We start from the raw sequence: 15,149 nt of genomic DNA, 5'->3' as shown, positions 1-15,149 counted from the left end.
TATGAATCCATGCATGCACATTCACTTTGGAACCATGCCTACACATTCACTTTGGAACCATGAGATTATGAGTTTTCTGTTATAAGATTATGAATTTTCAGTTATGAGATTATGAATTTTCTGTTATGAGATTATGAATTTTCTGTTATGCGATTATGAATTTTCTGTTATGAGATTATGAATTTTATGAAAATTCATAATCTCATAACAGAAAATTCATAATTTGATCAACGCGCGCCGTTAACTCCACATCCGCGAATTTTTTTTTTTCCTAAAAACGACGTCGTTTGACCTTGTGTTCACTATTCTCGGTGAACACGTTTCCATGGCATAATTTGCCCAAGACAGCGTTCTGCCCTGCTATATATATGTATATTTATTTATTTTTATTAGGGCCTAAGCTACGGGTCAGGCCTGCAAAATATTTGTGTGGCCCTAACCCGCGAAATTTATAATATATTATACGTTCAAAATGGATAATGGGTGAATGAAAAATTGATGCTCAAAGTAGACTCATTTGAGTTGGAAAATAATGTATACAATTGTATTCATTTTCCGGAAAATGAACTAAACACAAAAAGACAGTTTTTCGTTGTGCAGCCAAACAGCGGAAAGGAATATATTTTCTGAAAAATGACTGATTTTTCAGAATTTATTTTCATGTTTTCCAAACAGAGTCTAAATGTGACATTTCTCTCCCTTTTGATAAACAATATGTCAAAGATAAAGATAAAACTTCAAGAATCAAGATATAATAGGCAAGATACAACAAGTAGTCACTATTGTACGTAGCCTCTCACCCTGTACGTAGCCTCTCACCCTTTTGATAAACAATATGTCAAAGATAAAGATAAAACATCAAGAATCAAGATATATATAATAGGCAAGATACAACAAGTAGTCACTATTGTATGTAGCCAATAAAGCAACATTATTGTGTAGATACATAGATCGATGCAACCTAACCAAAATCTTTAATCATCACTTGAAAAGATAAAACAACATAAGTCACTGTTGAAAAATGGGGTATTGTTATTGCACAGAGTGAAAAGGATTGTGCACTCTCACAAGTCTGGTATTTATTGTGCACCCCAATTTTTATATCTTGTACTGCTCGATCGTTCGGACTTGTTGGATATTTAATATAATCGTTTTTTTGGTGTTCAGAAAAAAATTTAACTAAAACAACCATTAAGAACTTGACAGAACATTAAAAGTGAATCCCCACATCAAGGGTATTAATTACATGTTCATCTTCTAAAACATAATGAAAGGCTGAAAGCAATCTCTAAAATTAAGGAAGACCATCACTTAAAATCGGTCTAAAATCTCCTAACTGTACTTAATTCCTGTCGAGCATATGATATTAAACATAAATGTACAATAGATCTATTAGCTTAGGCTTTTAGTTGAGATGAAACACATGATCCAATTTGGTATCAGAGTAATGCTAAATGTCATGTGTTGGAATCAATGTCATATGATATTAAACATAAATGTGCAAGAACGGAATAAATGACCTTAACACACAACAACATACAAACATAAACAAATTCGATCAATTCCCAACTCATTAAGCTGCATCGTTGAGCATAGAGGTTGCATGGTCTTGAATCACCTTCCAAGCCATCTCCACATGCCGGAATTCGGTTAATGATCCTCCGACTGCGAACCTCATCATATACACTCCTCCCACCACTGCATGAGTGATGAAAATTTTCCCACTTGAATTTATGGCCTCCAACACCTTCGCATTCAACTCATTCACTTCTTCATCTCCCTGTGAAGCCTTGAGATGCTTCTCAATTGCTGTTGGCGACAGTCTGAAGCAAACCAAAGAAAAATTCCTTGGAACCATAACCTCAAACCTCTCGTCCTTGGCAACAAGCCCTTCAAAACCTTTCGCCATTTTAACCGCGCCATGAATGAACTTTCTGAGATTTGCCACGCCATAACTCCTGAAAATAATCCACAATTTTAGAGCTCTAAAGCGTCGGCTCAATGCGATTTGCCAGTCTTTATAATCAAGCACTTGCTTGGACTCGGTGGCGTTGTTCCTCAAGACCTCGGGGTTGGTGGACAAAGCCTTTGTTAGATCCGTTGGATGCTTCACCCAAAGGCAGCAACAATCCAACGTTGAAAAGAACCATTTGTGTGCATTAAGGCTGAAAGAATCTGCGTTTTCGAGGCCGTCAAGAAAATGCTGATATTCTGGGCAAATACATGCGCTTCCTGCATACGCCCCGTCTACGTGCACCCATATGTCGTGTTTGCCGGCGGTTTCGCACAGCCGCCGTATTGGGTCGACGGCGGTGGTTGCTGTTGTCCCTAGCGTCGCGCATAAATACAACGGGATTAGGCCTTGTTCTATATCACAAAGAATAGAGGATTGAAGCGCTTCTGGGGACAAAACAAACAAATCGGCTTTAATAGTCTTGATGACACGAATGTTGTCGGGGTTTATGCCGGCAATCTGTGCGGCCTTTTTTAGTGAAAAGTGTGTTTGATCAGATGAATAGACAACAAGCTTCCCAAATTTGTCTCTCCCAATCTTGCCCAACATTTTTTCCCTGGCGGCCACAATAGAGCACACCATGGCTTCGCATGTGGTACCTTGGAGTACCCCTCCACCGCCGCCGGAGAAAAGGAAAGAACTGGGAAGTCTTAGCAACTTCCCAAACCAATCCATCACGATGCTCTCGAGCTCAGTGGCCGCCGGCGATGCTATCCAGCTGAAGCCGATGACGTTGAGGCCGGAACTAAGGATTTCGCCGAGAATGCCGGGGGTGCTAGAGATGCAAGGAAAGTAAGCAAAGAAATTAGGACTTTGCCAATGGGTAATCCCCGGAAGTATATCGTTGTAGATGTCCCGGAGGATGTTTTGGAGCGGCTCCGGGGTATTGGGGGCTGATTCCGGTAGACGTTCTCGGAGATAGCCCGGTTCAACTTGGCTACGGACCGGATACTTGCCAACGTTGTGAAAGTAATCAGCGAGGAAATCAACAACCACGTGGGCTTGTCTCCTGAAATCTTCAGGATCCAAAAGACTTGTGGTGTTGAAGGGGTGATCATCAACCTTAACCTCAGTGTGCCCGTTCTTGAGGGAACCCATTTTAAGGTATTTTGATCAGCCCAAAAATATGTATATATTATATTGCGAGGTTTGTAGGTAGCTAAGAAGATGAGAAATTTTATTTGAATTGGTGCTTCCACATGGTGCGCATGCGGAGTTTATACAGAGATACTTGTGAAGAACGTGCGTTTAATAATTTCTGCAGCACATAAGAAAAAAAGGAAACAAAGACAAAACGTGGTTGTTATACCGTTGTCCATTGTCCACAATCCACGGTCCCATACAACATCGTTTTGAACTTTAATTTTATTGACAATCGTTTGATGTTCAATTCGTATCACAAAAGGATTTTTTTTTTCTTCTTTAACTATAAGGCATGTGTATGTATATCTTGTTATGCATTTTTGGACATCATGTTATGCAATTCTGTACATTAAACGTAAGGAGTCTGTACGTGAAATTGATTATTAGTTATATAACACAAAATATATTGTGTGTCTTATTTTACAAATTTATGTCTTGTATTATGAAATTATGTGAGTATAGGACATAAATTATTTACATAAATCAGATATGAGAATGAGCAAAATAGAAAACATGTGTATGTATCTCGTAGTAAAATAGAAAACATATGTATGTATATCGTGTTATGCATTTTTTGTATATTATGTTATGCAATTCTGTACATTAAGCGTAAGAATTCTTTACCAGAAATTGATTAGTAGTTGTATAACACAAAACGTATTGTGTGTGTGTATCGCACGTGCATTGCACATGCATTACACGGATAATTGGGCAATTATTTGCTCGAATTCAAGCAAGGATAACATAAAAAAACATAATCGATACAACCCATTTCATCAATTACACTATATAATATTCGTTGTTATAATTTATATTTCTATTCCGTGCAACGCACGGGTAAAAATACTAGTAATAATAATAATAATAATAATAAGGTGATAAAATGTTATTGTGCGCAAACAAAAAGCCAAAAGACATATTATGGAATAAATTACAATTATAACAATAATAATAGTGCACACAAGTTTTGAACCTTAGACCCCCAAGTTAAAATACAATAAACACATATTCCTACCATTTCTTCATAAACATTTTAAGTTTAATTGAAAACTTTTAGGGGCCGTTTACTAACTGGAAATTTTTGGAAATTTCCAGAAATTGAAAAATAGAAAACAGAAAACATGTTTACTAACACAGTCTTCCATTTTGAAAAATGAAAACAATTTCTGAAAATTTTTGAAAAACTGGAACACACTTAAAAACTGTTTTCGAAATGGAAAACAGAATCATCTATCATCTATTTAGTTATATGTCACTATAACCACATTACTATAATTACATTCATTATCATCTTATTTTACTTATAACTATCTTCTATCTTTTCTACTTACTTTACTTATTTAAACATAATTTACTTGCTTACACTTTAAAGTTAGACATTATTTACATTATCAAAATTAAGAATTAAACTCTATATAATGTTTTAGATTTTGATTGAACTCAATAGATTATTAGTTCGAATATTTTTAATTATGTTACAATATAATACAAGTTCGGTCCAGAGATCGGATACTGAAATCTCACATATATTAGAATTCAAAGTAAAAGTTATATATTCATATACATGTCATTCAAATGAATATTACCAATTTTTTTTTTAAATATTAGCTCAAAAAATATTAATATTATCTAAACTAAATTTTAGTTGAAATTTGAAAAATTAGAAAACAGAAAACAAAGAATAGTTTTCTGTTAGTAAACAAGTTTTCTAAACAGAAAATAGAGAATGAAAACTGAAAAATAGAAAACAGAAAATAGAGAACTGTTTTCTGTTAGTAAACGGATCCTTAGTTTTTATTTCTAAACTAACTAGGTAAAAATGAAATATTAAGCCTCTTAAATTTAAGGCCATGTGAGGTAGCCCAGCTTGCGCAACCCAAAATTCGGCCCTATTGTTGGACTCTTATTTGATGGAAATCCTTTGTGTGAGAAGACAGGCTGATTGCGTTATAATAATTACCTTACTACAAAATAAATTAATTAATTTATACACAGAGGATAATCTCTGCTGCTAATAGTAGCTCCCACAGAGAATTGAATGGAAGCATACAATAACAACAACAATGGCTGACGATACGAAACAATGGTCATACACACATGCAACCACCAATCCCCACTGAATGTTAACTGATAAGTGCTTATTTGTTTATATTTTTCCCCCATTTCTCTAAGCCATTTTGCATATAGATCATTCCAAATTTCATGAGATTGGGACTAAATTGTGTTATTTTGCAAGGAGTTTGGTTTTGAAAGCATTGGAATCAAAGATGAGTAATATCATGCATTTTGGTGGATATTGGAGTCAAGTGGAGCATTATGGATACATTTAGAGTCCATGGTAGCCAAGGAGAAGCTAAGTTGATGGGCAAAACACTTCCAAGGAAACATAAGAGTGGTGTATTCAATGGTCTTAGTCATTTGGGCAAACCAAAACAAAAGAGGAACAAAAGATCAAGACATTGTAATTTTCACTCATTTCGGACACTGTTCGGTGTTTTGACCATATCTCGGCCTAGGAATGTCCAAATGGGGTGATTCTTGCACCATTGGAAAGCCAACTTAAATGGGTACAACTTTGTTGAAGACCATAAGTGCCAATAAAATGGTTTTAGAGGAGGAAAATAGCCTAGAAGTCAAGACAAGTGCACAGAATTCTGTTTCCAGGAGCCTCGTACTGCCTCGCGTACGCCCATCCCTCATCCCATCCGAGATCTGAAAAAGGAACCAGGTGGCGTACGCCCTACCGTACGCCCGTACGCATGCCAGTACGACCATTCCAGTGTTCACTGGAAATGCACCAAAAATGGGACGCCCTTGCGTACGCCCATCCATCAGCCCATCCATCAGCTCAAGAATGAAGCAGGTGGCGTACCCCCTAGCGTACGCCCATCCCTGAGGGCGTCCCTACCTGCTCTGCCCCTATTTAAGCTCGAATTGAGCTCTTTTTCCATGGTTTTGGACCTTGTTCCAACCCTAGACATTTCCTTTCACTTCCTTTCATATTTTTAGGTTAGATTAGACTTAGATTTATGTTTCTTAACACTTTTGAAGCTTGTAATCTTGGATTTGGAGATTGGATTTCAACATTTCAAGATTGTTCTTCCATTTTCAATACATAAGTTTTTCTTCCTTTTATCTCTTTACTTTGCAAGATTTATGTTTATTACTTGTGTTCTTGTATTCTTTATGCTATTTAATCATGAGTAGGTAGTTTATGGACTTGAGTTAGGGTTGTATTATCTATCTTGATGCTTGATTTGTGATTATTGTAAAAAAGGGGAAGAACACTACTTAGGGTTCATGTGTTTATGAAAGTGTTGTGTTTATATCTTGTTAATGTTTGATGTACACATTCATTAGCTTGTTTTTGGAGGATTCTTTGCCTCAACGAGAGTTGGGTGATGAATCCAAGCCACCCCTTGCATAGACCCGATTTCTTCCTACGAAAATAGGGGAAATTGGGGCTTTAGATGCTTTGTGTGCTTGATGGACTTGGAATTGATTCACCACGAAAGTGGGCAATTCCTTGTTCTAATCCTTGTTTATTAATCACAATAAACTAGGATACCTACGTGCATTCCCGCTTGTTTCCTTGGTTACTTGTTCTCCCTAATCCCTTAGGTTGTTAAAGCATCTAGATGATAATGCTCCCTAGCTTGAGTCCTATCTCTTTATTTTTGTGTTTATCTTTGTGTATATGTGTTAGTCTTATCATTTCCTTAAACTTGTAGTTTGCTTAGCTTCTTGTTGATTTCCTTATGCTAGTGCCTAGTTTATTGTGATTGCATATTGCGTGCCATATCCCCCAATCCCCTGAGGACGACATAACACACCCGAGCTCACATCTTATTTTTGCTACACATCATTAACCAAAACAACAAAAAAACACCAGAAGGCGAAAGAGGAGTGCATACCTCGTTTGGAAGGGTGCCGCATACACGCATGCCTTTTCGAAAAACGACGAGCAAGCACACCCGCCACCATTACGCCAAAAAAAAGGCTCGATTGACCGGAAGGCTGCCCAGATTCGATGCACGCCTCTTCGCCCATCGACTAGCAGACACTTCTAGAAAAAAAGCGTGTTGCATGTTCTGATGGTGGCCTAGACGCACGCCTCTTAGACTGTTGACCAGCATACCCACTCGCCATTGCTGTGCCGGAAAAAATCTACGAATACACCGCCGATTGTATGTTCTGGATTTATATGCAAGAATGGAAAACAGGTCAAAGAGAGACAAAAGGGGAGTAACGCCGAATGGAGACATCATCAACTAAGGAATCTAATATATATATATATATATATATATATATATATATATATATATATATATATATATATATATATATATATTTAGAAAAATGGGAGGGGGGACCCAGCGGGAAGTTAATTTCTCCCACTGCGGGAACAGAAGACACGGATGTATTCTCTCTCAATTATCTCATCCATTCCGGCCGGGCAAACTGTGAAGTGCTTCCAGTTTCCATCTATGGCTATACTCCAAGAAGCAATGGCATCCGCACTTTCGTTTTGGTCTCTTGGGATGCTACGTATCTTCACTTTCCAATCTTTTTGGAGCCACTGACGAATCTCATCAATGTATACGCATATGGGACCTCTTAGTTGGGTGTTGTTTGAGATCCACTTGACAATTACTTCCGCATCAGATTGAATCTCAATGTCTTTGAAACCTCCATTCCTTGCCCAATGAAGTCCTCTGCTGATTGCTTCGGCTTCAACAATTATCAGGAAGTCAAGTTGGTTGACTTCATCCTTGACAGTTGCCATCTATCCTTTGCTTCATTCCCTTTCTGTTACATCTTGCAGTTAGAGGTTAGAGGCAGTTAGCAGTAGCAGTTGGTAGTTAAGAGTAGCAGTTGATGGACAGGAGTGGTTGTAGCTTTGTGTATAAAGGCTTGTAATCTGCTTTGTTCCAAGACTAATGAAACAGTAATATTCTCTCTTCTTCTACAATCTCTCTTTCTCTAAAATGGTATCAGGGCTCTCAAAGTGAGAGATTGCAGTTTGTGCGATAATGGCTTCGACAACAGCTTGGCCCCCAATCAACGGGCAAACCGCACCAACCAATTCCACAGCGAATCACACCGGAAACGCAACAGGATCTTCAACGTTGCCACCATCAACACCTGTCAGCAGAATGGATAGACATGAGGTAGTTTATGAACCCTTAACTCAGTCGAATCCCTATTATCTGCATGTGAACGAGAATCCAAGCTTGGAACTCATTTCATTCCCTTTGGATGGATCAAACTACCATGCGTGGGCTAGAGCCATGACCATGGCCCTATCCTGCAAGAACAAAGTACCCTTCATCAATGGGGCTATCAAATAGCCTTCTCAGGACGATCTGGAGAAATATTATGTCTGGGAAAGATGTAATAATATTGTCTGCACTTGGATAGTTCGTTCCTTTTCACCAACCATTGGACGCAGTGTTCTATGGATAGACACTGCATATGGCATTTGGGAAGATCTGAAGAGGAGATTTAGCCAACAAGATCTATTCCGGATTGCTGAAATCATGTGTGAGATATATCAAACTAAACAAGGTGATGACTCTCTGAATGAGTACTTTACTAAACAAAAACTATTGTGGGATGAATTAGTCATTCTTAGACCCCCAATGCACTGCACTTGTTCTGTTAAGTGTGCTTGTGGAAAGAAATTGGATCAAGTAAACGAGCAAGCTGAAAATGACAAACTGTCCATCTTTTTAGTGGGATTGCATGAGAAGTACACAGGGGCAAGAAATCAGATCATGCTCATGAGACCCTTACCTGATGTCAATGAATCATATTCCATGGTTGCTCAGCAAGAAAGACAGCTCCAGATAGGGGCTATTGGATTTGGAAACCAGCTATATCAAGCTGGTGAAAACAGCAACAGCAATGGAAGTGCCTTCTTAGCCAAGGGAGAAGGTGGTTTCCAGCAAGGGTATAAGAAGGCACAAGCACCTTACAAGAAACCTGTGTGCACATACTGTGGCGACACAGGCCACACTCAGGATAAATGCTATAAAAAGCATGGGTACCCACCTGGTTGTAAGCCAAAATCAAGAAGCCAATATGTGAATCAAGTACAAGGAGCCTCTATGGCACAGCAGCATAATAGTGATGAGAATGTGTCATTCAATCAAAATGACTTCAAGAAGTTCATGGAATTCATGCAGATGCAAAAATCCATCAGCAATTCACCCCTTGATCAGTCACCACAAGCTTCCATCAATACTGTAGCTGCTGATCTGCAAAGTGAAGGTATAGCCTCAATCAATTCTGTTAAACATGTTGTAATTGATTGGATAGTGGACAGTGGTGCCACTCACCACAGTGTGTCTGATATGATTTTATTAAAGAACCAAAAGAAAGTTCAAAATCTTCATGTTGATTTGCCAAATGGGCAGAAGGCTGCCATTGCCTGCACTGGAACAGTCTACTTATCTGATGACTTTATCTTACGTGATGCACTATGTGTACCTGGCTTCCATTATAACCTGATCTCTGTAGGATCCTTAATTAGGGACTCCAAAGGTGCCATTGAAATACACACTAACCAATGTATCATACAGGATGCTATCCATGGCAGAATGATTGGAAGAGCTGAGCTGCAAAATGGATTGTATCACTTAGTTTTTCCTGTAATCCCTACAGTTGTATGTAACACTGCTTCAATTTCTAGCAAATGTATTTTGTGTCACTCTAGGATAGGGCATGCCTCTCATGCTAAAATTCAGCTCTTGAAGAATATAGAACCTGAGATTCAGATCAATAAAGAAATGGCTTGTGACTATTGTCATTTTGCTAAGCAAAAGAGATTGTCTTTCCAATCCAGTATTTCTATAGCTGCCAATTACTTTGATTTGTTGCATGTTGACATATGGGGACCCTATAAAGTGGCTACAATACATGGCCACCACTACTTTCTGACCATACTAGATGATCACAGCAGAGCAGTATGGGTATATTTGATGAAAGCAAAGTCAGAAGTTAGAAGAATACTTACAAACTTCTGTAATCTGGTAGAAAATCAGTTTGAGGCCAGGGTGAAGTGCATAAGATCAGACAATGGCAAGGAGTTTGACATGAGGGAACTCTATAGTCAGAATGGGATCATACATCAGACCTCTTGTTCATACACACCCCAGCAAAACAGCAGGGTTGAGAGAAAGCATGGCCACCTGCTGTCCACTGCCAGAGCACTAAGGTTTCAGTCCAACACACCTGAGTACCTATGGGGAGAGTGCATTCTTCATGCAGCATACATAATCAACAGACTACCCTCAGCTACTATAAACAATCAAATCCCCTACCAAATATTGCTCAAAAGAGTCCCACTATATCAGAACCTAAAAGTGTTTGGTTGTTTGTCCTATGCCATAACACTAAGCGAAAAATCATAGCTAGATCCTAGAGCTAAGAAGTGTGTGTTTCTTGGTTATGCAAGTGGAACCAAAGGCTATAAACTACTTGATCTCACTTCCAAAATAGTTATAGTGTCCAGGGATGTCATCTTCTATGAGAACATATTTCCCTTCCATCAGAGTGATCAGCAGAAAACAATGCCCCAAATCATACTACCTACCCTGAGTGGTGATCCAATAGAGGTGGCTGATGCATGCACCTTGCCTTAGTCTGAGAACCAATTACACTCAACCCTAGCTGTCTTGAATAATGATCTAGTTGAGATTACAGACACATCCCTAAATGAGAACACTAAACAGTCTATTCCAACTATGGCACCTCCCCAACCAGAAAACCATGTCCAACAAGGCAACAGGAAGTCAACAAGGCAAAGGCATGCTTCTGCTTATTTACAGGATTTTGTATGTCACAACATTACTGCAAAAACTTCCCCTCATGCCATGGACAAAGTCATGGACTACAGCAGCCTTGGTCTATCTTTCCAATCCTTTGTGATGAACATCACAAGTCATGCTGAACCAAGAAACTACAAAGAAGCAGTTCAACATGAATGTTGGGTACAGGCTATGGAAGAAGAACTCAAAGCTCTTGAAGGGAATAATACTTGGGAATTGGTCAATCTACCCCTTTCCAAGAAGCCCATTGGTTGCAAATGGGTATATAAGATCAAACACAAAGCTGATGGCACCATTGACAGGTACAAGGCAAGACTAGTGGCTAAGGGCTACAATCAAACTCTTGGGATAGACTATATTGACACATTCAGTCCTGTGGCTAAGATGACAACCATCAGTACCCTATTAGCAGTGGCAGCAGCAAAAGGGTGGCATTTGCATCAAAGGGATGTAAATAATGCTTTTTTGAATGGGGACTTAGAGGAGGAGGTCTATATGCAACTACCCCTTGGGTTCACAAAAGGGAAAGATGGTCAGGTCTGCAAGCTAAACAAGTCCTTATATGGACTAAAGCAAGCCAGTAGGCAATGGAACACTAAACTGAGTATTGTCCTACAAAACCTGGGTTCAAACAGACCATACCTGACAACTCTTTGTTCACAGAAAGAACAGGTTCTTCCTTTGTAGCTCTACTTGTATATGTTGATGACATAGTAATTACAAGTGCTGATTTGGAAAGGATACAAGAAGTCAAGAGACAGCTCAACACAAGCTTCAAGATAAAGGATCTAGGGCCCCTAAAGTACTTCTTAGGACTGGAAGTGGCCAGATAACAGAGAGGAATTCTAGTCTGCCAAAGAAAATATGCTATTGAGCTGCTTGATGACACAGGATTCAAAAATTCCAAACCTGTTTACAGCCCCACTGTTCCATCTCATAAGTTGAGTAAAACTGAAGGTGAACCCCTTGATGATAACACTCAATATAGAAAGATTGTAGGTAAGCTACTCTACCTCACCATAACCAGGCTAGACATCAGCTTTGCAACTCAGCAGTTGTCTCAATTCCTTGATAAACCTACCAGTTTGCATCTGCAAGCTGCTCATAGGGGTCTAAGGTATATTAAAGCTGCTCCAGGACAGGGTTTGCTCTTTCCCTCTTCCTCTGATTTACAGCTGAAGGCCTCTCAGATTCATATTGGGGAGCCTGTGTTGATACAAGGAGATCTGTTACTCGTTTTTGTGTGTTTCTAGGCTAGGCCTTAATAGCTTGGAAGTCAAAGAAACAGCCTACCATCTCTAAATCATCCTCAGAAGCTGAATATAGAGCCCTAGCAGCAACTACATGTGAGGTCCAGTGGCTGATCTATTTGCTCAAATAACTTGGAGTAACACACAACACTCCTGCAACTGTTTATTGTGATAGCAAATCAGCAATTGCTATTGCTGAAAATCCAGTGTTTCATGAACGCACCAAGCACATTGAATTGGATTGCCACTTGGTCAGAGAAAAACTAAACAAAGGCATTATCAAACTCCTTCATGTTGCCTCAACAAACCAGTTAGTTGACACCTTTACAAAAACACATTGCTCAGGATCCTTCAACAGCTACATTTCCAAGCTTGGATTGCTCAATCTATACAATCCAGCTTGCGGGGGGATATCAGGAAGTCAATTTGGTTGACTTCATCCTTGACAGTTGCCATCTATCCTTTGCTTCATTCCCTTTCTGTTACATCTTGCAGTTAGAGGTTAGAGGCAGTTAGCAGTAGCAGTTGGTAGTTAAGAGTAGCAGTTGATGGACAGGAGTGGTTGTAGCTTTGTGTATAAAGGCTTGTAATCTGCTTTGTTCCAAGACTAATGAAACAGTAATATTCTCTCTTCTTCTACAATCTCTCTTTCTCTAAAAACAATTGTGGCATTCTTGTAGTTAGATTTACTACAGAATCCTGCCACCCACTCACCATTATTGTTTCTCAGCACTTCTCCATACCCGGCTTGCTGTGTAGCATGTTTCACAGTAGCATCCACATTCAGCGTCCATCTATTGGTAGTCGAAGGTTCCCAGTATAGGACTTTCTTATTCGTGGCAGACCAAAGTGTGTTTGACTCATCTTTTCTTCTAAACGCTCTAGTGATCTCCTCCTCAGCCTCAAGGATCCACATAATTTTCCTACTTGGATCCATCTCCTCCTTTCTGAAGATGAAGTTATTCCGCCATCTCCAGATCCACCAGATTGCTATAGCAAACAACCTTGGCTTGTTGATTCCATCATTTTCCATACTCTTTGGCCGAATATTGTGAGAAATCCAGTTGCGCAAGTCGTGGTTATGGAGGTTATAGTTTCCGAGTTGGCGTCAGAGCCCCTCCCACACCACTTTGGATTCTTTGCAATCTCTGAAAATATGCAATGTAGTTTCCTCATGGCCTGGGCAATAATCGCAATCTCCCGAAACTGGTGAAGCCTCTCTTCTTTCTTTCCACATTCCCCATCACTTTGTCATGTAAGATAGTCCAGAGAAGTGTTATCATCTTTGTTGGCACCTTCAGCTTCCACAAATGGCTCCAGATTGGATCCTGCACAGACGAGACCTCACCATTAAAAATGTCATAAGCTGAAGATAAAGAGAACATACCTGAGGGTTCTTTTGTCCAGATTGCCACATCCTTGCCGTCTTGAAGATACACCAAGGACAGCTGGTCTACGACCTCTTGCGGCAAGTCGCTCATGGTGTTGCGCTTCCAGCCTAAACCATCATCCCAATAATCCATGACTTTCATTTCACCTTCAGAAGCTGTGTCTTGAGTGATAAAATCACGAAGGGGCCTATCCATGATCCACAGGTCATCCCAAAAGTTAGTATCTTCCCCATTGTTAACAACGAAGCGGATCCCTTGTTGTACTGTGGACATCGCAGCCATGATACCCCTCCAAACATTGGAAGCTCCACGCTTGGCCTTGAACATGCTAAGACCTCGCCTATCATGCGCGTATTTACCCTTAATAACATGGCACCACAAGCTATCTTTCTCGTTTAATAAACGCCAACCCAACTTCGCCATAAAAGCAAGGTTTGTATATTTGGCATTCTTGATTCCAAGACCTTCTGCTTCCTTGCGTTTGGTTACATTATCCCAACGTACAAGGTGGCATTTACGGCTTTCTGGAGTACCTCCCCAAATAAATCTTCGAACTCTCCTATCAATTTCGTCCCATATTCCAGCTGCGAGATAGGTTGTTTGCATGCTGTAAAACGGGATTGTTTGGAGAACCGATTGCGCCAGCACCTTCGGCCTGCTAAGGTGAGATTTTTAGCTTTCCACCCGTTTAGCCTAGCATCCATTTTTTCAAGAATGGGTGAGAAGATGCTCTTTGTAACCCTTCCATGAATAGAGGGAACCCCTAAATATTTACCCAAATTCATAGTCATCGGAATCCCAGCAATTTCCGTTATTTCTTTAATTTCATGGATATCCACATTTTTGGAGAAGAAGATTTGAGACTTTCTTGAACCCATTTTATTTGTGAATTACCTAAAAACTTGTGTGAATTGTGACTAATTTGTGTTGGTTTTATTTCATGGTGCAATCATTCACAACAAGTGAGGAATTCAATGATTTTTGGGAAGATTTGAGCAATTCTTAGACCAAGAAATCAATCAAAGAGTTTGGAATGCACTTAGGAATTTTCAGGAGTCTCGTACTGCCTCGCGTATGCCCGTCCGCCTGCCCGTCCATAAGCAATGTGCAGCTGAGGAACTCGTACTACTCGCGTACGCCCGTCCCTTAGGGCGTACGTTAATTTTGTCCCAAATCCAGTTCTCACTGGAATGTTCACAAAAATGGGATGCCCTTGCATACGCCCATCCATCAGCTCAAGAATGAAGCAGGTGGCGTACCCCTGGTGTACGCCCGTCCCTGAGGGCGTCCCTACCTGCTCTACCCCTTTTTAAGCTCGAATTGAGCTCTATTTCCACGGTTTTGACCCATTGTTGAGCCCTAGCTTCTCTCTTTCACTTCCTTTCATATTGTAGTGTTAGATTAGGTTTAGATTTAGGTTCCTTAACATTTTTCAAGCTTGTAATCAAGGATTCAACACTTGGATTCCAAGATTTACCATCCATTTCTTAGTGAAGTTTTCTTCTCCCTTTTATCTCTT

General features: G+C 39.6%; 1 protein-coding gene across 1 annotated transcript; it reads right to left on the bottom strand.

Moving 5' to 3' along the window:
- Positions 1-1,573: 1,573 nt before the first annotated feature.
- Positions 1,574-3,112, bottom strand: LOC109175270 (tyrosine decarboxylase 1-like). Its single transcript, XM_019324509.1, has one exon. The coding sequence runs from the start codon at positions 3,110-3,112 to the stop codon at positions 1,574-1,576; it is 1,539 nt and encodes a 512-aa protein (XP_019180054.1).
- Positions 3,113-15,149: the final 12,037 nt, after the last annotated feature.

Source organism: Ipomoea nil, unplaced genomic scaffold, assembly GCF_001879475.1.
Source record: "Ipomoea nil cultivar Tokyo-kokei standard unplaced genomic scaffold, Asagao_1.1 scaffold0164, whole genome shotgun sequence".
NCBI lineage: Eukaryota > Viridiplantae > Streptophyta > Magnoliopsida > Solanales > Convolvulaceae > Ipomoea > Ipomoea nil.
Note: the sequence above shows the minus strand (reverse complement) of the source record. Positions and strands in the feature narration are given on the sequence as shown.